The following is a 26,393-nucleotide window of genomic DNA, read 5'->3' as shown; positions in this document are numbered from 1 at the left end:
TTATTATAAGTATACCCGTTCCAAAGATACGAGGGGGGGAGGGGACTTTTGACTAGCACTGTATATGTATGCATATACAATAGTAACAATCACCGCTGAGGCTATCAAGCTTTTCTTATTTTCATTTTGAATTTGGCATAGCCCGAATGTGTATAAGACTCTGGCAAAACGTTATGAACATCAAGATTCAGGCTTTTCTGGGATGAGGTGTCCAATCTGAATTTTTTATTGATAAGAAAAGAACCTTGCCTTGTGAGTTGTATTACTTCTAGTGTATATATGGCAAGTATTGTCAATTTCCAATGAACTAAAATGCAATAAAATGGGTGAAATGGTCAATATATTGTTTGAAATACTTTCTACAAGTTTCGCGAGGAGCCAGTCCAACGACGATCCTTTTAGCACGTTTTTGCAGTGTCAACATCCGGGGAGCATGTTTAGAAGTACCCCTCAAACATAGTTCCGTGAGATACGTGACTATGGAACAGCGAGAAAAATCAGGAGAACATTTTGATTGAGCGATCTTCAGAAATTCCTCAATCAGTGGCGTGACGAAGGGGGGTCCGGAGAGTCCGAAAAGAGTCTACAAACATTGAATTATCATACCATTGTTGCACTTGTAATGCACTGTTTAGAACCTTTGGTGTAGTAATGAATATTACTGGAGTTCTTTCCCAACACCAAACTGTTATTTTAACACCTCGATACGTGTTTCGATCACCAAGTGATCACCCCCAATAACGGTTTGGTGTTGGGAAGAAACTACAGTGATTTTCATACCATTGATGGTTTCTCCTTTTGTTTAAATCATAAATTATCAAACGATACGTCTGAGCTCGTCCGCTCAGGTAGTTCAATGGCGGTGTTAAAAGCTATCTGAGATATTCTTTGAGGAATGAACAATTAAATGGACTTGCTCTACTGTCAATCAATCAACCTTCAATCAACCGTGACGAAGTAATAGATGAAGTGGTCAGAAGTGGAAATAGGAGATTAGTGCTGTATTTTAGAGCTTTATTTTGTTAAATTCATTCATGTAATGTGTAATTGTTTCTCTAGCCTTACTCATCTATTTGAATGAGTTTGAAGCACTGGCCAAACTACAACACTATATTTATTTGAAAAAAACACAATTACTTTGCTTCATCATTAAAAAAAAATAAAATTTCGAAAAATAATGAATTTAAAAAAGATTTCTTAGAAATATGACGTTTTTTCGATTTTGAAAAGTGTTAAAATCAGTTTAAAACCCCCTATTGAGTACCCTGTTTTTCAAAAAATTTTCTCGGAGGGGTACCGCTGGACCCACTGGTATTGCCTCCCTCCCCTTCTAACGAAATTCCTGGCTACGCTACTGTCCTCAACATAAATATTGTTTAATCATCAACTTGAATAATAGTGGTAGTAGGAAATATTCATGTTTCAGAGTCTTTTAATGAATTATCAGTTTTCGCAAAAGTCAATAATGGGATTTCAAAAATGTAACAATAAGCGAACAATACTCTTTTTTATCGGTGAAAATTCCACTCAATAAATGTATTACTACGCAAATACCATTATATACCGACTTTTGCAAGGCTTTTGATAGATCCAGTCATTTATTTTTTGCAAAGCTTGAATCATGAGACACTTTGAAATTTGCATTTAATGCATTCTTCGAATAAAGTAAATTACTATCAGGTGGTCCTCAAAGACCTCACATATGCCCAATGGTATTTACAATTTTTGATGATCATGACAATCAAGTTATTAGCAAAAATCATTGATGTCAAAAGTAGAAATGGCCTTGGTCATACGTTATTCATTATAAACGTATTTCTTCAGAAATAACATCAACTCTCCAAATCGCTCTTTCAGGGAAGAATTTTCATCATAACAACTACTTCATTGTCACACATAGATCATTTCTTTGGTAAGGCAGAAATCATCCAGTGGTTATAGCATCGCAGCAAAAGTTTTCATGTTCACTTCCAGAGTTCCAAGGGATCTTGGGTGGTATTAATTCTGTCGTAAAAAGTACTGATTTTACTTCTATCCAAAGGATTTCTCAAAACTAATTTCAACAATTGTTTCACATACTTACTCTAGCAGGATTGTTTTCTGCCGAATCGTATCTTGCGATAAGATCGAACTTTTCGTGTCAACACGGCAATCATCAAGCAAATATTAATGGAGCAATAAAATCACACAGCAGTGGCTCGCATTTGATATTTTTGTAGCATTCTATTTGAAATAACTAGCGACAATAATCAAATAGGGAATCAATTGATTCCATTATGAATTTTTGAGAGAACTCATGTATTCTCAGAAATAAAAATTTAAAAGAGTATGCTCTGGGGATCGAGCTGGCTGGGTATTCGGTTCAGTGTTTTCAATCCATTTTTTTGGGGATATGGCATGTAAATATTTCCCTACTATTGGTGTATTTGAGAGCTGCACAATTGTGAAATATTGTATTTCATGACAGATGTTCAGTGGAAATTCATCTGAGTAGCCAATAAACTGACCACACGAATGCTCATAGTGACAAAAAAAAACAAATATGCTCCCATAATTCTCATATATTCCAAACCTTTCCTGTAAACGGATTTCTCTATGTGAATGTTCATGATTTATATTTTTGTTGGTGAATTTTGATTCGTCCGTTCAGATTATTTTTTTTGAAAATATTTCCAACTTCCATATTTCTACGTCTTTACCACTTCAAAAATCGTACTCTTTTTCCGTAATCTCTTTTAGTGAGATGATGAACATGACGTATTTTGTCGCATTTGAACTTGTTTTTTTAATATTCCTGGTATATATACAGAAATCTCAAATCCTTATTAGATTCATTTTTGTAAATGACCAATCCTGAGAAAAAAGTTTTCACAAAGTCAATCTTTATGAGTTAATAGTTGCTCACTTAAAACATTTTTTGATTACTCATAGTTCCATTAAAAATATTCTAGGACAGTCAAGCGGCGTTGGAAGCTCTTGGCTCCTACCGAGCAACGTAGGTGGCAAATTGCCAAAAACGACTATCCTCGACAGGAAGACTTAACAAATTGTCTCTGGTCTGGCTTTGCCAAACAAGGATTGAACATCTGGATGACAAGAAGATTTATGGACGTCTGGCAGAATCTTCCAGGATTGGCTCACTCCAAAACTTGATACCAAACAGTTGTTGGACTACAGTAGGGATGAACTTTGATGACTAACAGGCCTTCTTACAGGCCAGTATCATTTGTATCATCATATGCAGAGACTCGGACAGCACAGCCCATACTTTGTGCCTGCCCCGCTGGGGACCGAATCAGGTTTTAAGAGTTGGACAGAGACGTAGTTTTACCATCTGACCTGAAAGACCACCCACCATACAACCTAATCGGCTTCGTTAAGAAGCTGGGTTCATTTCGTCGAGTATGAATAGGTGTGAGCCAAAATAAATCCTTGTGGGTTGCGGTGGAGGGTCGAATAAACCCGCTCAATTTGGACCTAACCTAACCTACTTCCATCAACAACATATTTCATGGTTTCATTTTTGTCAAGTGCACCACAGTCTCTCAAATTTATTTCTTATCACCTGAACATTTGAATGTTAGGAAAACTACAATTCGTGTATATTTCACCATATATATTTTTTGCCAAGAGAATATTTCTATTTGGTACAATGGTATTTTGACTGAAAGTTAATATTTTCGTTACTTCCAGTATTGGGAATAGTGAAAATTTTCCGTATAAAAATTAATTCAGCAGAAATCAGCTTCGAAAAAAGGATTACTCCAATATGAAAATTCATGAAAATAATACTGTTTGTTATGTTTGGGTATGTTCTGATCGAAATCATTGGGTAATGTCAGAGATGTGCCAGTAGTTCAATACGTTTTGCAGAGAACAAAACAATTAAAAAAGGACTAACGACAGGATTGTAACTGAATATTGTTGTTACTGATTATGCTAGTTATTTCAAACAAAACGCTATAGAAATATTGACTGTTATATACCACTGAATTGTGATTTCGGCATGTTATCAATATTTGTAATAGAAGGAACAGGTCTGTATCAGAAAATAAAAACGATGGTGGCCGTGTTAACACGTAACGTTTTTTCTAAGATTCATTTTTAACTCGTTATGATAACTTTCGAATAAAATTAAACTTTCTCAATTTTTTATATTATCTGAAACGAAAATCATATTCGTTAAACACCAAAAATAGCATCTTCAGTTTTCAAAGAGTCATCTATTCAAGTTTCCATTGACCATTGTAGCATTCTTCACGATATTTACTATTCTTCCTATTCAATCGTGTTCAGATTTTAAGGTTCACCATATAGCAATGTCACCACAGGATGAAAGAAACAGCCTGTATACTGTTCACTGAGCTTTTATCGATTTACTTCTATGTGCAATCAAAAACTGAGGTGAAATAAAATTGAATACATTTCGGTAAGGCAATTGTCTCTTGTCGTCGCACTAAATTACATAACTTCCTTTCTCAAATTATAATACAGAAAAACTAATTATATATGATTGAAACACATGCATGTTGGTTATCCAAATGAACTTTCAACAAGGAGAAATTGAACGAAATTGTTGAAAACTGAGCTGTTCTTCTGTACTTGTTCTTCCTTCACATTCCAGTATTTCAAAATACTGGAAATAAATTTTTAATACAAATGTATTTATTATTGGTTTTGTGAAATTACCAGAACTGTCACTCTTCGTTTGATTTGATGGGTTATTACAGTCTTTCATGAAACTTTGGTAAGTTATCACGAATCGAGGAGTGAGAAAGTTTGGTGAACATCATTTAGGACATGACGTGGCCGAGAATTTTGATTTTATTACCCGTGGTTTACGGCAGCCCAGCATCGTACTTTTTAAAGGGAATAGCGGAAAGTAATATCTTCGACGTGAGTATACTTTCGATTGATGAAAGCGAACATATAGACTTGATTGTGATAAAATCTTCCACTGATTGGTGGTAACTTTATAAAAATTTCTGGTTTTTCAGCTAACTTTTTCTTATTAGTATGTATCCTTGTGAAAATATCAATGAATCAAATATTCTTCATAATAATATTCCACTGCAGACGTGTATTTTTTCCAGCCTGAGGTAATTCAGGTAATTTTCATACATGAGTATATCTTTTAGGAAATTTCCAACTCTTTACCCAAATATGATGATATGCCCAGTTCTGATTATCAATCGAGTTATTCGAAAGAAGATTTGGTGGCACTTGACGTAAGCAAACGTGAAGGAGAAGTCAAAAGTCAAACGAACGATGTGATGGGAATTGAACAGGCAAGTTTCTCACATTTTTCTGAAACCATATAATACGAGAAATTCAATTGTTTCATCATTCACTAAATTGTGATTATTGGTAACAATTAGTGCTACGAAATGAATTGAAAAATATCTCATAATACTTGAATTGAGACGAAATAAAAATGGCATTATCGTTTGTATAAAGTATATATTTTTCAGTAGAGTACGATTTCACTATTTTCATTTTCATGTTCATTAAACACAAAATTAGTTGTAAATGTAGTTAGCTATATCCATCAATTTAACAAAATCAATTCATGTTTTTTATTGAATTGCCCATGGAAGCCTCTAACTTCATCTCTATATGACAATATAACAGTTCTGAAAATAAAAATATGTAAAATAAAATCTACGGAATCATTTCATGATACCTAATAACATCTATTTATATTTACCTTCTAGTCACCAACTATCATTTTGTTTCTGATGTTTTCATTTGCTTACCATGATATCATTCAATAATAGATTGTCTCTGGTGCCACTCGAATATGTCCTCTATCCGGTCTTTTTTATAGTTTAACAATTGGAGTAACTGAGCTTTGAAGGTTGGATTATTCCCATAAAGGAGAATGTACTTTTAATTATTAGTGTTACTCAATTGAAACAAAAAAAGCGCTAACTTTATTTCAGTTACAGAAAAAAATATTATTTCATTCATGGTCGGTTTATATTAATGAAAGTGTCGTAGAAAAAATAGTAATTATATTTACGTTGCTTTTATTATGGAAAAAATATTTCGTCAGACTTGAAACGAATGAAATGATTTTGTTTTATATCCGTTTATATTTTGATTCATTTCCATTTTGCTGCAATCAATTCAGTTGACTGGATGTTTCTGTCAGTCTCTTATTATTTATGATGAATACTAACACTTCACAATTTCAATATTCGTGATGGTGGGAAATCATTATGATGAAAAAAGAATTGAAACTTTCTATGTCTTTTACCACTTTCATTAGTAATTAACGTTACTGCAATTTCGTCCCATAAGGACATTTTCAAACTTATACATTAAACTAAATCATTTTTAGATGCGCACTTGGATATATTCAAAGGTCAGGTAGGGTGCAGCTGCTATGTTGTGTCCTTTTCTATCACACGGATCTCGGACGCTCTACTTTCTCTATGACACTATCAAATAGCTCCAATTCTGAAGCTTTATAGCTTGGCAATAATATTTCATGTACGATTTTTGCAGGCAAGTCTATACAATTGGTTTTCTTATTGAAATATCTTATGATACTATGATATCAATTTCGATTGGTTAACAAAGGTGTAGTTGCCTATATTGACTTTCCTGTTCATATCTCGTTGCCAGGTATACATGCACAGAAATAAATAGGCAACCCTACCTAGGCATATTCTGTGTGTATCAGTTTATATGAAATTTATTCCATTATGAAAAGTGTGAAGGTGATGAAAAAAAATTTGAAAAAAATTAATTCAATTAAAAGTAGCTATGAACGCATTTTGATGGACAAGTTATTGTAGGCAGTTTTGTTAATCAATTATATTTGATGAAAAATATGTCTCATCAAGTTACCAGGTGGGTGAAGGTCGGTCTCCCACAGGCTCTTATATTATAATATGTGTCTGTTTGTAATTCTGGTCACTCAAATGACTCTAGCTAGTTTATTTTCGATGGAAGTTCTCGTAATGGAAACTAACTGGCAGTGAAAACAATTTCACGAATTAATTTCGGATAGCTTTTTGGAAGGTGATTGTTTACATTTGAAATTCATTTCGAACTCAACATTTTATCAATATAGAAAATACTTTGCAGAGGACTGTCAAACTCTACAAATATTTCTCTTACTCTGAAATCAGTCGAAGAAGCAGTGACGAAAATGATATTTAAATCAGCACTTCAGTCAGAAAAGTAGGTATAACGATATACACATGCATGATTCATTTTTATATTCGACATAAGTCGAAAAACTTATTGAAACGAAATGATGTGCGTTTCTGATGATGAATTGCTTTTGTTTATGAAATTTACTAATAGTAAGTAGGAACTTCTCCTGCAGTTCGCAATAGTTGGGAAAAACTATTTTCTGTAGTAAAAATGAATGAAACCGTAAAAATCCTCAAAAGGAGGAATTGTATATATATATATATATATATATATATATATATATATATATATATATATATATATATATATATATATATATATTATACGAAAGCGTTGAAGGGCCACACAAAAAAATTTTTTTCGATTTGTATAATTCTGACTTGCAAGTCAGAATTCTGAGATACAAGTCAGAATTCTGATTCACAAGTCAGAATTCTGAGATGAAAGTCAGAATTCTGAGATGAAAGTCAGAATTATACAAATCAAAAAAAATATTTTTGTGTGGCCCTTCTTGTATAATTCTGACTTTCATCTCAGAATTCTGAGTTGCAAGCCAGAATTATGACTTGCAAGTCAGAATTCTGACTTGTATCTCAAAATTCTGACTTGTAAGTCAGAATTCTGAGATGAAAGTCGGAATTATACAAATCGAAAAAAATATTTTTGTGTGGCCCTTCAACGCTTTCGTAATATTATATTATATTATGTAGTTATTGTGATTCTTATATAATCAGGAATGATTATTGAATAACAAAATCAGTTAGCTCCCTAACTATATTATTAAAGGGGAGCTGTTGGGAGGTAGGTTGCACTATGTCGTTCACTTGAACTATACCTGCGTCTTAAGTAAATTAATTTCACAATATTGCCTTATCTACAAGTCTCAAATCAATTTTACAGTGTTTCCTTATGTAATAGTTAAGTGAACCTAATAATTAAAATATTTTGAGATATATAAAATTGATTTCACAATATTGCCTTATCTAATAGTCTTAAATTAATTTTACAATGTGTCCTTATGTAATAGTGAGGTAAATCAAATAAATAAAATATTATTTCAACAAGCTATATAGTATACTATTAGGTATTGGTCTACCATCGTTATTCATAATAAGCATCTAGATGCTTGTTGTTGCAAACTTGTCTAACCAATCTTGATGAACTGAAGTCTATAGAATGGTTTTATTGCGACTGCTGATTCTTCAGGTCTTCCATATTTTAAATGTGCTAAGTGGTGTTCCTTATATCTTACTTATTTCAATAGATCTTTTTGTCTGTCCATAATATTTTGCATTGCAGTCCTCACATTTAATTTCGTAAATTCCAGACTTTTATAAATTCTCCATTTTTTTCTTTTTGACTTCTTAAAAGGCTCAGAAGTGTATGAATTGTTTTAAAAACTACCTTCATACGTAGTTCATTTAAAATCTTTCCAAAGTATGTAGAAGGCATTCTTGCCTCATTGCGCCTACTCAGGGATACTCAGGGCATTTGATGCTCGGATTCAATGATCACTTACGCCACGGTGTGGAGAGTGGTCGTTGGTTGATTATGCTGGGGCGCCTTCCCCAATGTATCGGGGCTTCGGGGAAAAAGGTCTTATTGGTAAATTGGTAAAATAATTCATATTTTATCGTTGGAAAAATGAATAAAATACCAAAGAAAAGAGAAGTCGATGAGAAAAACTGCGAATTCAATAAAAAGTGGACTTTTGATTATTTATCTATTAATAATTACGATAAAACACTCTGCTCAATTTACAATTAATCTATGAGCGTATTCGAAGAATTTAATTTGCGTCGCCACTAAGACACGAAACAGAAAAGTGAATATGATGAATATGAATCTCATTTCAGAAAATAAATTTGATTCTATACGAAAATCATTAGAACCACAACAAAACGTTTCAAGGAAATGTAAGGAACAAAGTTTAGCATTTGTCAAAACGTCTTCACGTATTTCGAAATTAATTGCTGAACATATTAAACCATTTACGGATGTAACGCAGTTTTTCAGGGAAAAATTAAAAAAGTTGAAGATATCAGTTTGTCTACACAAACAGTAGTTCGACGTATTGAGAATATATGAACTGATATGTTCAATAAATCAAAAAAAAAAATCTTCACAATTCGAGTATTTTTCACTAGCACTCGATAAAAGCAACGGTATAAGTAGCACCGCTCAATTGTTAACTTTCATCTGTGGAATTCATAAATGATTTTGTGACGGGTCACAATACTGGTTTGGTAGGCATGGTTAATAATACATTTCTCGTTCGTCCCAAGTCAGAGAATGTTACTTTGATTTGGTATTTTCTCTATAATGTACATAAGGAAACCTTGGAAAATGCGCAAAGGCGTTTTCTGGATTTAGAATTGATGGCTTGTACTCTGCTAGAGGAACTGCCCATTCCACACTACTTCATAGATTTGGTTTGCCTTCTTTGTAGCAGGGGAGCCCACGATGCAAAATGGGGATTTACTCGAGCGTCATTGAAACATATTAGGTTGCAAAGCTTAGATGTTAAGAAGGAAAAAATGTTATGTAATATATACCTTTTCATCGGTGGGGGAAACGGCTATAGATTTTCAAATATGTAAAAAAATACTGTTGCATGGACATACTCGAGCGCATCAAATATTGATAGCATCAATGTCCTACGTTTTCTCAATAACGTTGGTATGTTAATCTGATCGTTTGCATGATGTGGGTGGTTGTAAGGGTTAAAAGTGGAAAAAAAGTTAATCAAGCGCGTCAGATTTTCTAAAGGGATGTTAAGTGTAACAAAAAAAAGCTCTCATTCAATAATCTGACGATTTCGATCTGACGCAAACTCGCGGCCATTATTATAATGTGCAAAAAAAATTCGCCATTATGAAATACACAAGCGCGTCAGATTGAGATATATATGGTTCATCTTTATGTTTTAGACGTGCTGTCTCATAATCTGACGATTATCTAGAGGGATTCGCTTAATCTAACAAAAACAATATTTTTTTAAAATTTTTTCAATTCATTGAACCTAATTATTTGAAAAGTTCAGGAAATAGCATGCAAATAATTAAGTGTATGTTTTTTTAATAGAATACTTGTATTTATAAAAAAATAATTAAAAAAAATGTTCAAAAAATTTATTTTCTCATAATCAATTGATTAATTAATGAAGAAAAGAGAAATGAAACTTTCTATGTTTTTTACCACTTTTATTTGTAACTAACGTTACTGCAGTTTCGTCATTTAATGACATTTTCAAACTTATGTATTGTATAAGTGTTTTCAAATTTTTTTTCATCACCTTCACACTTTTCATAATGGAATAAATTTCATATAAACTGATACACACAGAATATGTCTAGGTAGGGTTGCCTATTTATTTCTGTGCATGTTAACCAATCGAAATTGATATCATAGTATCATGAGATATTTCAATCAGAAAACCAATTGTATAGACTTGCCTGCAAAAAATCGTACATGAAATATTATTGCCAAGCTATAAAGCTTTAGAATTGGAGCTATTTGATAGTGCCATAGAGAAAGTAGAGCGTCCGAGATTCGTGTGATAGAAAAGGACACAACATAGCAGCTGCACCCTACCTGACCTTTGAATATATCCAAGTGCGCATCTAAAAATAATTTAGTTTAATGTATAAGTTTGAAAATGTCCTTATACGACAAAACTGCAGTAAAGTTAGTTACAAATAAAAGTGGTAAAAAACATAAAAAATTAATTTCTCTTTTCTTCATTATGATTTCCTACCACGTAGTAACGGCTACATCCATCAATTAATTGACTGATTAATCATCATCTTCATCTTCATCACGAACGAGTCTCTGTGATCAGCTGTGATAGCGTCATGGCAACAGAATTCAGAGTGGAGACGGAGTGAGAGAGTTATAGATAGAGAAAAAAAACATTTTATTTAAACAACGATAAAAATAAAATAAAAACAAGAATAAAAATTAAATGGCGCTCCGGGCGACTTCATTGATACCAGTGGCGCATTTGCTTTTTCAGCTGCAGGAAAACCCGGAAAAACCTGCAGCACCACATCATCTGAAGATCTTGATCTAACAATGTCCTCTCTCTTATAAAACAAAATGTAGGGTGTCTCCAGAGGCTCCAATAAATTCAATGCATCGCCAGAACACTTCGTGACACGACTATCGTCAAACTTAAACCAGTCCGTTTCTTCTTTGACCAAGGCGTAATAATGACCAAATTCAACGCCAGAACCACAGTGAACAATGACTGTATGAATATTATAATAGTGGTTGCTAGGTTGAAATGTTCATCTATTTCGAACCATCCAAAGAGTTTCTTGCTTCCGTTAGAGGTTGAGTCTTGTTTGAAAATCATCAGCGTTGTTATTAGATTGACTGGTGCCTCAGATATACTTGTTTTCTTATAACAATCAGTTAGTTTGGCGCATGTTTGACAATACAGCGCCAATAAGCTCTGCTCGGACTGGTTATTAGTCATATTAGGAAAAGCTAGATGAAGTTCCAGAAATTCACAAAAGTTTTCGGTACTTCTTGAACATTTACCACAAAGTAAACAAGTGAGGATTTTTCCAGCAAAAGATTTAAAAACACAAGACGAGATGGACTGTACAGAATCATTCAGTCCAGAGCGGTCAGGAGGATTGATTTTGCTATTGTTTTGCTCACGAAGAGTATTCAACAAGAACCCCAAGAATTCGGAACAATCCTCTTGTTGTCCTAACGAGTATCTAGTGGACTTCAAAGACTCCAGGAAATAGGTTGGAGGGAAATATGATACCTTCTTACGAAACTGCAGCTGCATGAACAGGTTTTTGAGTTTGATGAATGAGTAGGAAACATTCCTGTTCTCGTTCATCATTAAAACTTCGTTCTTGAAATTCTTCGTCATGAACAACACTTGCAAAATACTATTCATGTAGCAAGTGTTTGCTGCCTTACGTCACTCTCAAATTGTCAGATTACTGGAATAAACACTTTTCAGCAGGTTATTTATCTGATCCTTTATCCCTCACAGGCGGCCTTATATATGGGGATCATATTTGGTAAAGGTACTCAACCGTGTACAAGGTATCCCCCTGTATATTAATCTGCCGCACTTTAGTAAATCCCGAAATCCCTGCTTGGGCTCCCCTATCATTGGAGCAACGTGGAGTATCATGAAGTATTGTTATGTTATACAACATTTTTGCATTGTTCCATTGATGCACCCTCGTTACTTGAACAAATTAACTTCAACATACGTAAGCTATTACACGCAGACATCTCACTGGAGACCTTAATATCCAAAATTGAACAAACCATCATCTAGATTACTGTCTTCATTTCATGTTATTTATAAATAATAATTAATTAATATGTCATCTTTTTCTCTTAATTCGATCATATATGTGAATTTATTTCTCAATTTGTCAAACCCTCAATATGTCAATCCGTTGTTATATATTTTGTTCAAGTAGCCTTTATTTATACTGCATTATTATATTATATATTGTCCTGTAAATGGATTCATCTGTTGGGAAAGAAATTTTGTTTTTCTTTTTCTATTCTTTCTTTCTTATTACACAGACTCCAACATGTACTTTGCACAAAATTTGTAAATTTAGAAAATGTTATGAATATTATAGTAGTCCTTCCATTATATTTATAAAAACGGTATGGAACATCGAACATTCCGGAATTCCTCAAATGAAATAGACACAGAATATGAAGATAACATTTATTTTCTGGAATAAGATAGCTCAGTTGTGAGAAAGTTTCAAAATTATTTTTCAGTTGATAAACTAGAGATTGAAATGTTTCGGACAAAAAAAGAAAAAAATATATCAGAATTATCAAATTTTGAAATGTTTGTGGACATCACAACTCACCTCAATGAATTACATATAACACTACAATGGAAAGGAAAGTTAATAAACGAGCTATTTGCAGAAATCAATAGTTTCCGACTCAAATAAAAATTGTTCATTCTTTAACTTGAACAAAATTATTATTGTCATTTCCAGCAATTGTTTTTGATCAAAAACGACAAACAGTGTCCTTCGAATATTTTTATTGAGTCACTAAAGGTATTGGATGAAAATTTTCGTCATCGGTTTCAAGATTTACATATTTGAAAGTCCTTCAAAATTTGATATTGTAAAAGCTCCAGACAAATTATAACTAGAGTTAACTGATTTGCACTCTGACAATGTATATAAAAATAATTTTCATGAAAATAATTAAATTGCATTTTATTGAAATCTGTCAGAAAATAAATTTATGCGAACAAACATTTTCAAGAATTAATTAAACAAAATGAAACTATGAAAGGTTGACGCATGAAAATTCACAAAACTTGTTGTGGATCTATGTTTCCTAAACACCAGAACTGAATGAGTTATCAAACAATATCAAGGAACAAAAATCGCATTGAATTTTAACGAATGAATATAATGAATGATAAACTTTTCTTCCTAATATTTTATATCTACATATTCATACATTGAATTTCGATGAATGAAATAAATGAAAGATGAACTATTTTCCATGATATATTATATTTACATATTCATACATGTGTAATCGATATTGTATTTTCTTCATTTTTCCTTCAAAGAATTGTGAAATTTTTGTTCTCTGACATCATTGTTATAATAGCATGTCAATATAAAATGAGTTTTTTCTCTATTCATTTTTGAAAATATTCACTATTCGAGTTACATTCGAATGTGCGGCTCGCATAAAAAAATATTTTGAAAATGGCTCGCTGTTCGAAAAAGGTTGTAATGATATTATGTATTGAAATATAAAATGTTGATTGTTCGTTTGCAAATTCTCAATGATTCTCTTCGAAGCTGCTGATACTCATGAATGGATAATCGGATTTTCATAATTGAACCCATATTGGATAGATACTTGAAAGACCTATTCAAAGTCTTCATTTTATTAAGAAAAATGACAGCGTTCTCTCGTTAACTATTGTTTTTCTTTTGTTCTTCACGACATCGAAATCTTTTCCATTTAAAAAATTGAAATAAACTTTTGAATAATTTGATGAAGTTCAGTGGAATTTGAAATTTTTTTATTTTTTGTTAACACCGAAAATTAATCGAAATTATACTTTATTGTAACACGAACCTAATATTCAATAATATCAAACCACAAAACATCAAAATAAAATAGGTATTTTGGAACAAACTCATTGATTTTCTGGAGATTATTTTGGATAATTATTTTGGACAAGAAAATCTCCAGAAAATCAATGAGTTTGGTTTGAAATACATATCTTATTTTTATGTTTCGTGATTATATACTATTGAATATTGAGTTCTTGTTACAATATAGTATGATTTTGAGTAATTTTTGATGTTAACAAAAAATAAAAATAACTTTGCACCAAAAACTGAAAATTATTTCACTCTTCAAAAAAATTGACCGTGTTTAACAGCACATTTATAAAAAAATTGATAAAAAATAAAACTTCGCTTGGATGGCCATGACTTGGAATCTAGATGTTTTTTTCAATGCTGAACAATTTTTCTAAATAACGTTTCCCGAGATTTTTCAGAATAAGACTACCTACTTTACTACTTTCTCAAAATCAAATATTTGTAGGCACCTCGTATATTTCGGGGAAATATAATTTCATAAAAAGTGACATTTGTTACCAGTCATCAGAAAAAATTTAACTTTGGTATAAGAAAATATTCTAAAATTAAATTTCTACCTTTACTTTATATATATATATATATATATATATATATATATATATATATATATATATATATATATATATATAGATATATTTCAATATCAAATTCTACAAAAAGGATTTGAAGCTTTATATCTTCTATTAATTATCTGCGAGCGCTTTCGACAGTTGGTAGTACTGTCATCTTCTAGCACTCCTCTTTTGTCAGTTTGAGGAGTGCCACTTTTTTCCCGTCGCAGAAAAAAAATAATAATTCAAGTCTTACAGAAAACAAATACGTTCGCATCAAAAATATTTTTTTTATTGCTTTTGTAATGAATAATTGATCATAGAATCATGCATATATTATTACAAAATAATAATTTCATTCATACATTTTATTATATGTTGTTTTTTTGGTGGAAATTAGTGAAAAAGCAACTCTTATATCAAAACATGCCGTGATGTATATAGGTATAAGATCAAATCGTAAGGTGTTATTTATGAACAAATATAATGCTCTTACTCTCAAATTTTGTATACAATATTGAATCGCTTCAAATGAATGCATTAAACTGAAACTCTCTCTTATTGTATCATAAGTTAACGTCATAACCAGTCATATCATAGTACTTACAATTGATTGTATGGAACTAATATTTCGGAGGAGGTCAATATTTATTTAATAGCAATAAGAACAAATTCATCTTGACTATTGAACAATAATTTTTTTTCTCTCTAATCCAACGATCAACTCATCACAAAACGAAAAAGAACTGGATGTATAGCACTGAAATATTTGTTTCTGCTATATAAAAAACATCGTTGATAGGGTTTAAATTTGAGCAACGTACGAAGTGGAAAAAAACGTGTGAGTCACCTGATGAAACTGATAGATTGTAACTGAATCGACTTAAAATTTGTGAGATATCATATACAACTTATCTGTCTGTATCTGTCTTGAGTTGAACGAGTGAGCTTTCAATACTACTAAAATTGCTCAAAATTTCTTATTTGATGTAATTTCCAAAAATACAAGCGATACTTTATACGTTATTCTATATGATGACATTTCATTTTTGTATCTAGATTTTTAAAATATTCATAGAATGATGATCTGAGTATTTTCTATTATGAGTTGAAAGAAAGTTTTTGGCTTTCTACTACTCCATCTGATACAAAAAAATGGATGAGAGAATCTTCCAAAGAAAGGAAGGAAGTAATCAATTTGAAAATAAGTAACTCTATACATGGATGTGTAGATCATGCAAAGAAGTAACTTTCAGACACAAACTGAAAGAAAGTCCTCCTGAAACAACTACTTTCATATAAACATTGAATTACACGAAAGAAAAAAAATTCTTTCGAAACAAATACTTCTATATGAACACTGAATTATACAGAAGATACTTTTCTCTATTCAGTTTGTATATCGAATATTTGTTGAGGAATAAGAATCAGATATCATTCACATGAGTTCTACTTTGAATGAATGGTAATAAATTGTACTCACATGGAACACTGTCACCCTAACTGGTATACACCGTATACCATAATAATAATAAATGTAAAAAATATAACCCTTTCAAATCGAATATTAAATCTATTGATACAGGAGCATGAAGAAACAGCTTCTCAGTTATTCCAAAGCTGCGATTTCGTTTCTTACGTTTTATGAAAGAGGACGTATGCATCTTCACTCATAAGCGATTTTGTTGAAATTGGTGACACTTGTGAATCGTAATTGTGCCACGTGCCAGTATAGGGGCCTCTGCAGTATGCTATGTAATGCCTGCTGTAGGTACGTGGTCCCACTGTGATTCGAAAGTGCATATAGATTATAACGACAAGTAGCAACATTGTCTGCTGCATTGCTCATATCGAATCCTTCTAAAAGAAATTTGATGGCAACATTTGATTTGTCTCCAAATCTTCCGGTTGAAGATAACCGGTTGAGTGCGTGCATTTTCTCTTTTCCTTGCATTTCGGACCCGTTGGTTATTCATCCCCATTCAAAATTTTTTCTCTTGTGAAGAAATCCAAGCATTGCGAAAAACTTAATTGGATAGTTCTCTGTGGTATGGGGATCCAAAAAAAGGATCGAAGGTTACTGATGAGTATCCACAGTATGTGCACTTTATCGTGGATTTTAATTGACCAACGAAAGCATCTAAAACCTTATAGTAATACGTGTTATACATGTTTGATGAGCGTTCGAAATTGTTTTTCAGAATTCTTTCTCCGATTCAAAAATTTAGAATTGATGAAAGAAAATTGAAATAATCTCGAAAAGTTATTTACAAAAAAGATTCTTTTTTGAATTGCACTCCAACTGAATTTTTTTATTTCTTTCGCTGAATGAATACATTCTTTTTGAATAAACGAAAAAGTTATATGGTGGTTGAAAACTAAAAATCTCACTGGATGGATGCGAGGGATGAATTAAATCGAAATGAAAGGGAAATACAAATCTTCTACATTGACAAAATACTCAATGATGAACGAATGGGAATTTTGTCACCCGATTTTCTGTTCGATACTGGTAAGAGAATCTTGTATTTCAGCATACCAAAATCCAAGCGGTTGTGGGTTTCGTTTCGTAATGCCCATATCTATTGACTATTCATTACAAGTTCTTTCCCGGTAAGGTTGGGTCAAAGGTTAATTACGTGTGTGACTACGAATGATAAAACATTGCACAAAATATGTTTCAAAACATATCATGAAATACTGACGGTCAGTAAGCTACTTAACTAAACGAATTCTGTATAAGAGAAATGCATAATTTTCATGAAGTCCTCCAATTACGTCAACTATGACAATGGTTTATAAATTTCACGGCACAAAAAATTGAATAACAAGCAATTTATATAGGTAGGACGTTTTTTCGAAATAATTATCAAAAATAATCCGTATATTCGGATTAATATCTTCCTCCCAGGAAACAATATGAGGAATCGAAAAAACAGATCAATTTTATTGTCGAAAAGGACACTTTCCAGGACTATTTGCGGACCTCCTGGTTCAACCCCCTAGGTGGGATAGATGTTACCCTTAGAATTTTAAATGAGAAATGGGATCAAGTGGCTCATCATTTTGATTGACGTTCAATTCTGCTTCCAATGGTACCCTGACTTATCATTTCTTGCTGAGCATTTTCCGAAAAATTGCGTTCTGAACTAACAGAAGTAATTATAAGTACGCCCACACTGAGACCAGATTGACCAGAACTGGTAAGAGTATCAGGTGGTACCGTTTCAACCCTTTGTTAGGAGTACCATCAGCCATTAGCTCCAATTAATTTACAACAGAAAGTAGTCTGATAGTAAAACATAGATGGAAGTACATCTGTGTTTGGTAAATACAGAATTTTTAATTATCATCGCAGAAAGTGTACAGTGTTTTCAGGCAAAAAATTGGTTCGCAAATTTGAACGATGTAGTAATATTGTGCATACAGTTGTACCTGTTGGGCTCTTTAGTGATTACTTCAATAAGTGTATAAAATATAAAAATGGTTAATATATTCAACGAAATACATCTAAATTGTATTCTAAGTCACCGGTATGTGCTTGATTTGGTTAAGAAGTTTCACGAAATTGTTGCAGTGACAAATAAGAGAAGATATAACACCAGAGTATTGAATGAAGCAGCTCAAATTGAAGGTTTGGGAACATTTGCTGCAGAGCCCCCAAAGCTCCTTACGATCATCATTAGAACAGACGAGAATATCACGCGATACTATGAGAAAAGCATTGAAAATGCATAAATTTCATCGTTATAAAATACATATTCATCAAGAGCTCCACGAGGATGTTTATGATAGACGAATAGAGTTTTGTGAAATAATGTATCATCGAGACAATACCATTCCTAATCTTCTGTTAAACATCTGTTTCAGCGATGAGTGTTCATTTTTTCTAAATGGCAATGTAATTAGACGAAATTGTCGCTATCGAAGTGACTGAAACCCATATATTTTTCGGGAGGGGCATACACAACACTCACAAAAAGTTAATGTTTGTGCTGGTATTCTTGGAAATACTATTATTGGTCCATTATTTCTGGAAGAAAAGTTGACAGGCAACCTGTACCTTGAAATGCTTGAAGAAACTGTCTAACCTCTCATAACTCACGAACTAGAAACTCAAATGAATGCAAAAGGTTATGATATTTTGCAGGAGAATCTGTTACATTTTCAGCACGATGGTGCTCCATCTCATTATATTTTTCCGTCCAACAGTGGTTACAGGAGAGATTTCCGGGTAGATGGATTGACAGAGGGGGAGCAGTTGAATGCCCTCCGACATCACCGGATTTAACACCCTTGGATTTCTTTCTTCAAGGGCATATTGAATACGTTGTTTATAAAACACAGCCTTCTAATATTGAAGAACTTTAAAGACGAATTACAGTAGCATGCCAGTCAATTGCTAATGAAGTTTTTCGTAATGTTAGAGGGGTGTTCGAAAACAAACTTTATTGCTGTTTGGAGCAAAACGGACGACATTTCGAGCACTTTATAAGATAAGCGTAGGTAGATTTCATGTTTGAAATGTCATTCTGGCAAATTGAATTTTATTTTGTGAAAGGACAATAAACAACAAATTAAAAATGCCATGCGTAAAACATTTATTCCTGTCATTCAAGGGTTGGAACGGTGCCACCTACACTTCTAACTATTCTTATTAAAAGAAGTCAATACAATAATGCATCGCTAAACTTACATGTGTAAGTTTAGAACGCATTTTTTCAGAAACTGCTCATCAAAAAATAAAACGTCAATGTGTCATTGGAAGCAGAATTGAACGGCAATCAAAATGATGTGCCACGAGGGGAATAAATATTTTCTGAAAATGTCACCCTTGACGATGAAATTGACCTGTTTTTTTGATTCCTCATATTATTTACTGGAAGAAAGATATCAAGGGTGGGAAGTTTATCAAGATGATCCTTATCGAAAACTGTTCTTGCTCTAACAATGAGTCTATAGAAATGAACAATTCAATTGGCATGGTCTTTTGACATTTATGTTATGCTAGAGGCTACTTGCACACACTCAAATTTGGACTCCAATGGTACCGACCATCATAGTAGCAGTGATCGGTTGTCACATGGAAATCGTGCCATGACAATTGAGGATCACTCTGCATGAGGCTTCTGATACGCTTGTCTTCTTGAATCCTGTGGTTGCGTGATGCTGCTTTTGGTAGTTGCAATTCAAACTGAGTTACAGGAAGCTGTGAACAGTGGAGGATATCAAAGGCTTTCTTTTGTATGTGGCCAATCCGATAGTATTGAGCAGTTGATTAGTTGACTTGTAAATAGTCTTAGTGTTGTGACGTTTGAATAGGATGTAGAATACGTTTAATCTTTTGCACTGTTGGCTCAATGACTTGTAGAACTTCGATCTAGGTCATGGAGTTCTTATTTCCTTAAAGAAGATATAGCTGACTCCCAAGTTCTGGGGTGTCGAAAAATAAGGGTTCTCATCTCTTGGCACGTTTTTGCACTGGACGGTGGTTTGAGTTCTTGTCAAGGTATTAATCAGTAAGACAAGGATTGCGATGAACTCTGTGACATAGTTTTCTACGTGAGGTCCTCTGAGAAAAACTGCTCAATCTGCTCCAACGTGTCCTTTGTTAGTACCATGGTTGAGATAGAAACAACATCAAAACTAACCAGAATATAATTCAACTGAAGGTTCTCGATAAAGTTGGATGAACTTTTTCTTTTCATAGGTGTGGCTATAGTAGGTTCGGTGAGTATTTCGCAAAATGATGAGAAGGTGAATGAATGGCGTTGGCAATTGGACGAAATGGAAAGTTTATATAAGGAATCTAAGGAAGGTCGTAGAGTCTAGATGAGGCTTCAGACTTCTTGAGTTAGCGCTTGTTTTCAGTTGAAATTCAAAAATATTCTATGAGTTATTTTCAGTATCTTGGATTTAAAGTCACGCTTGAGCATCTTGTAGGTTACTGGTAGTCCTTTGTGTCCAGAACTGCCGTGACGTTATCCTCAGCTGCACAGAATATGATAAACTCCTCAACTGTTCGGGAGTTACACGTTTTTTCTCGCTGATGATTGATGGCGTTCTAGAGAATACGTGCAGAATATCCTCTTATCCCCCCGCTTTTCCTTGTGCAATACTCTAATGGATGATTTGATATTTGCCACTATGTCATCGATCGAAAGTTTAGGAGAAACCACAGCAGAATTTCAACCTTTGGCAAGAACGAAATATTCAACTTCCATCAGAATGCGAGTTCAATTATTGACTACAATTCAAATTTTGTCTGACGTTGGTGATGGAGCTGATGGCAAGAGAATATTCAATTTTGTTTTCTGGAGTACTGTGGTGGAATATGCTCGTGCTGAATCAGGATTGGAAGTGATACGTTCTATCTTGTTATATACCTCTATTTTCATTCGGTTGTTCAAAGACAGGTGAAAAGATCATGCATCTTGATCAATTGAAGAAAGCTTCTCACGACTGTGATGGAGCAGCTCTCGCAGTCAAACTCATTCATTGCTGTGGTGAATCCAATTGAAGAAGAAAATTCGGGATAACTTCAAGGTGTTGAACTTTTTCCCCGTAGAGATAACATGAGAACCTATGCTCTCACGATCTGAGTCACGAGAATGTAGCGTAACCTAAGTAAATATATAGATAACTACGCCCAACGATTTCAATTTTTTTTTATCTGATCAATACCGTAAATTGCTGGGGAGAGTAGTGTGATGTACATGATCTACATCATTATTATCTTTTTTTTTCAAACAGAACATTTTAACATAATTTGTTTTTCAAATTTTCCAAAATTGAGCGTTTGAAGTTGATTCATCCAGTCAAACAGAAAGTTTCATTAGTCGATTACTAACATTTTGCCTGAAAAAATCGTCGTCAATTCAGACAGTTATGGATCTGACTATCAAATTTGAAGTGAATCTCAAAAGTACCCCAGTTGAGTTCTGTAATGAATTAAATTTACTCGTATAAAGCAAATTTTGAGTCACACTATCATGCATATTTTATTGATTTTATTATGTTGTGTAGCTCTCAGAATTATCATCAACAGTCACAACTCCTCACCTCACAGAACAACCAGAACTGAGTATGACAAGCAAATCTCCTAATGATACCAACACAACAGAAACTAACAGAATTATTGAATTCGTCATGACCTTAAACAATAGTACAAACACCATCAATGGAATGGGTAGATTTCCCAGACAGGAACAGAATGACACTGAAGATGATCCCGAATTTGCAAGTAGAGAAAAAGAATCTCAAGAAGATGGCAGTGATGAAGGGAATGGAAATATGATAACTGGACTTTTATCAGCATTTCTGGGAGGTTTGAGTAGGGTAAATACATTTCAGTGAGTTGATATATGAATGCTGTAGTGTCAATTTGTATTTTAGCCAGACGGAGGCATTGATTTGGATGCTATTGTTGGGCTATTAGGAAGTTTGAGTACGGTGAGTTTCATCTATTCAGAAATGAGTAAATATATTCCATGAAAATTGATGTGACTAAGTATATATTTCTTCAGCAAAATCCTGATGGAACGTATGATTTTCAAGGACTAACAGATCTTCTGCAAGGATTCTTTGGTGTGAGTTTCATCATATCAGAATGGATTATTGTATATTCTATATTAACATATTTTCTCCTGAATACAGGGCGGAGATGGAGCTGGTGGTTCAGATATCGAAGCGTTTGTAGGAGGTCTCCTTGGAGCAGTTATCAAAGGAGTTGCAAATCCACCAGGACCAGTAAGTTTTCACAAATATGACGTAATTCCCCTAGATATTTTCCTGAATTTCCCCTATGGGTATTCTGAAAAAAATTAATTATACGTGTCTAGGACGTTTTTCGTTTGGAAATCATGAAAATCATTTGCAATTTTGGAAGGCACTAAAAGTTTTACCAAAACCCGCAAAAATTTCACAAACAGTAAATAATTACATTAGGAAAACATAAAATTCTTCGAAGATTGAATAAAACTGGCTTGGTATAATTCATGAAAACTATAATAATAAAAATTGATACAATTCACTCAAAGATTGTCACCATAAGGGTTTGAAGGAAACTGTGACATATGTTTTGCTATACACTAGGTTTCTCAAGTGAGAATGTTCAACATTGAAATCTTTCACAGTGGAAATCTTGCAGAAAATTTCATCAGTCATCATAGAAGTGTCATCTAATATTGAACGTACATAGGACAAAACAAAAGATGAAATCTAATTGTGATTAATGATTTCGATAAGAAACAATCGTATAGAAATGATTCTTCCATAGTTAGTTTGTACAGCATATACAGTGTCATCCGTAAAGTTCGCGACATATGGAAGTTCTTTATTAATAGATATAATGAAATTTTGACTTCGCAGTTAGTTTGTGCTTGAAAATTTCATTAGGAACAGCCTCTCTTCTTCTGTTATGTGCTACTCTAAGCCTGTCAAATTCGACATTTTTTTCGAAAATCCTCAAAAAATCAGTTTGTGTTTTGAGAATTTCAAAAAATGCAAGAGAAGAAATTGCTTGGTTCCCAATTATATACCCTTGCTCGAAATTTGAGCCCACATAAATTTTTTTCCATTTTGTTTTTTTGAAACGTTCGCTCTATTGATTTGAACGAAATATGATTGAAATTTCATAATTCTGATGAATACAAGACTTCAATGCCATATCTTGCCCAGAAAATACCCGAATTGGCCTGTTACCAGAAAATTCAATAAATTCACCTCCAAAAATTGGTCTTTGTTCGTGCAAAGTTCATCTAGTTTTTCCATTTTACTTTTAAATCGATTCGAAATGTATAGACGTTAATATATCAGTGATCGAATAAGCGTATTTTTCTTCATTCTCATTACACTCGTATTTTTTTTAGCAGATTTGTATCCCATTAGTTGCAGATGAGTTCGATGCAGTATACATCCAACAGTCACACTGTTGGATGTAAACTGTTAGAAGTATTTATAGAGCAAATAATAACGCTACACGAATTAATTTCATAAATCTATCTTTACCATTAGATGTGTAAATAACATCAAACCAAAATTAACTATACTCAAATTCACAACAAGATATAGTAACATTCATTGATTTATCTCAATAATCTTATGAAGAACTCATTTCCATACGGAAGCGTAGAAGGGCCAAATATTTTCATTATTTGTTTCTTGGAAATTACGAAGTCGAAATTTTGAGATTAAATACGAAATTTCGAGATTAAAGTCGAAATTTCGAGATTAAAATCGAAATTTTGAGATAAAAGTTGAAATTTCGAGTTTGAAGTCGTAATTTCGAAATTACGAGATTGAAGTCGAAATTTTGAGATGAAAGTTGAGATTTCGAGATTGAAAGTCGTAATTTCCAAGAAACGAATAATGAAAATATGTGGCCTTTTGTGCTTCCGTATTTTCAAGCACAAACTAACTGCAAAATCAAATTTTCATTACCTGTATCTATTAATAAAAAAAAACTTTCATATGTCGCGAACTTCATGTGTGACACTGTATATTCTTGATACAAATGAATAACATCATTCGTGGAAAAGCTTAGTGATATATGAAAGTTGATCGTTATAGAAATTCTTCTACAAAAATCTCAAGAACAATACTATTATTTTAGACGATAACATTAGTTTTCAACTCTTATCTTGAACTTTTTGAAAACTCAGTTCCTCAGAAAACTCATTTTTCAACATTGTAAACAATGAATCTGTTCCTCAATAACAATATAACTAGTAGCATTGAATCAATTATAAAACCGGTTACACAGAAATTTTCAGAAATCAGTTGTTTTCTTCAAGTTTCCATTCGAAAAAAACTTCCGTTCAGGATTTACGTATCTCCTTACAAATTTATTATTGGTTAATCTTTTTTCTTCATAAATTCTCAATGCTTCCCATATTATACGAAGGTACGAAACTGAAAATTAATTTTTCTCAGAGAATCAACATCATCTAACAATACTTACTTTCTGATAAGGTCATTCTGTCATTGTAAAGGGGCAGTGTCAAATAGTAGTATAAAGTTTTTTGAAAATATTCAGATGATGGGAAATTGAAAATCAATGTGCGTGCCCGAAACCCTGGATTCCTACTACAGATTGAACGATATCTGTTACAATTCTATTATGGATGTGGAACGTAAAAAATTACTAAGTGATTTTTGAGTAACTCAAAATCTTCAATCAAAATTAGTTATTTTAGTTACTTTTGCATATGAATGGAATATATGGATATCATTTTTGTATTTTTATATTTTCCTAGATTGCCATATTTTTTTCTTTAGAAATACACTACTGTTTTTATGATAATTGATCCCAATAATTGATATCGTCTCAAAAATAATTCCTTGGCATTTAAAAGTCTACCGTTACTTTCATTCTGGATAGAAGCCTTATTGACCCAATTTGATTCTTTCCAATTTAAGAGAAAGAAATATTTTCATACTGATTGAATTGATTCGTTCCAGAAAGGTGCAGGGATTTTGACTGGAAAAATTGTTTCTGGAATTCTACCAGCACTAAGTGCACCGGTGAGTACCAACATTCACTCACATTACAGAATACAGAAAAACAGTTTTGGGTAGGAGGTGAAAAAGTAAACATATTTCGTAAACAAACCATCTCATTGCAGTGAAGTAAAAAAAAAGCAGTTTTACAGATTCAAATCAACTGATCAGAATTTGACATGAATTTCCATTTTCATTTTCGAATCGATTGAGATGAATCAGACACTGAATGTTGAGTGAAACTCACTTCAATCTATTATAACAGTGAAAATCGCTCCTTTTACGCACAAACGCGCAGATAAGCAGACAGAGAAAAGTTCAAAAAATCATTGTTTTGAGTTCTATCGATCCAGAAAATGAAACAGAATTAGAAAATTATGTTATTCTGTTTGGATTTGATTGGCACATTCAACCAGTTACTTTACTAATTTGAGCAACTTTTCATTGGTAGCAGAACCTCACATCGAATAATCTGAAAATGTTTTTTTTTTCTATACCAAAACATTAATATTTCTTCGTCGCTGAACATAAGGTTAGGTTAATCATCAGTTATTATAATCTCCTATTGACGAGTTAACGCCAAAATGGGGTTCATGAAGTTGAAAGCAGAGAATATTACATCTTCAAAATCCAACATATCATGATGATTATTTAAGTAAGATTTTCTATATTCCATTCTGAATGAATATGTAAAATTCCTATTAATTTCCTTAAAATATTCAAACGAATGGAGCATTGCGACAGATAACGATGAGCACTTTCATTGTAATTTTATTCAAACTTTCACAGTGGAAATAATGGAATGAACTGTTCAACCAAACATTTAATATGTATAGCTATAGACAGGCATCGATTAGTAACACTATCATCTCATGTATTGACGACTGATTAAATCAATCACTGCTTCACAGTCGAATGAGAAACAATTTTCTGAAAATATCTCAACCCAAAGACTTGACTGCAATTCGTTTATCCCGTTCCAAAAACTATCAGTTATTTCGAAAGTTTCAAAAGTTATATTTAT

The 26,393-nt window shown here is 32.8% G+C and overlaps 2 protein-coding genes across 4 annotated transcripts in view; one reads left to right on the top strand and one right to left on the bottom strand.

Annotated features, from left to right (window-relative positions):
* Nucleotides 1–26,393, bottom strand: part of LOC111507510 (uncharacterized) — a 484,193-nt gene that overhangs the window by 127,166 nt on the left and 330,634 nt on the right. The gene's annotated exons all lie outside the window — the stretch shown is intronic.
* Nucleotides 1–26,393, top strand: part of LOC111506162 (uncharacterized) — a 47,749-nt gene that overhangs the window by 18,563 nt on the left and 2,793 nt on the right. The window contains exons 1-7 of one of the 3 annotated variants that reach the window (XM_023161160.2): nt 4,434–4,896; nt 5,139–5,288; nt 21,896–22,207; nt 22,265–22,321; nt 22,396–22,458; nt 22,526–22,618; nt 25,331–25,393. In XM_023161160.2, the coding sequence (XP_023016928.2) occupies nt 4,801–4,896; nt 5,139–5,288; nt 21,896–22,207; nt 22,265–22,321; nt 22,396–22,458; nt 22,526–22,618; nt 25,331–25,393 (834 nt within the window). In that variant the 5' untranslated portion in view covers nt 4,434–4,800. Of the gene's footprint in view, nt 1–4,433; nt 4,897–5,138; nt 5,289–21,895; nt 22,208–22,264; nt 22,322–22,395; nt 22,459–22,525; nt 22,619–25,330; nt 25,394–26,393 lie in introns of those variants that run through there. The other 2 variants (XM_023161161.2, XM_074185262.1) reach the window with 2 other exon arrangements.

The sequence above is a fragment of the Leptinotarsa decemlineata genome, unplaced genomic scaffold (genome assembly GCF_025532065.1).
Source record: "Leptinotarsa decemlineata unplaced genomic scaffold, Ldec_3_MD MMD2_tig00026369_RagTag_RagTag, whole genome shotgun sequence".
Lineage (NCBI taxonomy): Eukaryota > Metazoa > Arthropoda > Insecta > Coleoptera > Chrysomelidae > Leptinotarsa > Leptinotarsa decemlineata.
This window is presented reverse-complemented; position numbering and strand designations above follow the sequence as displayed.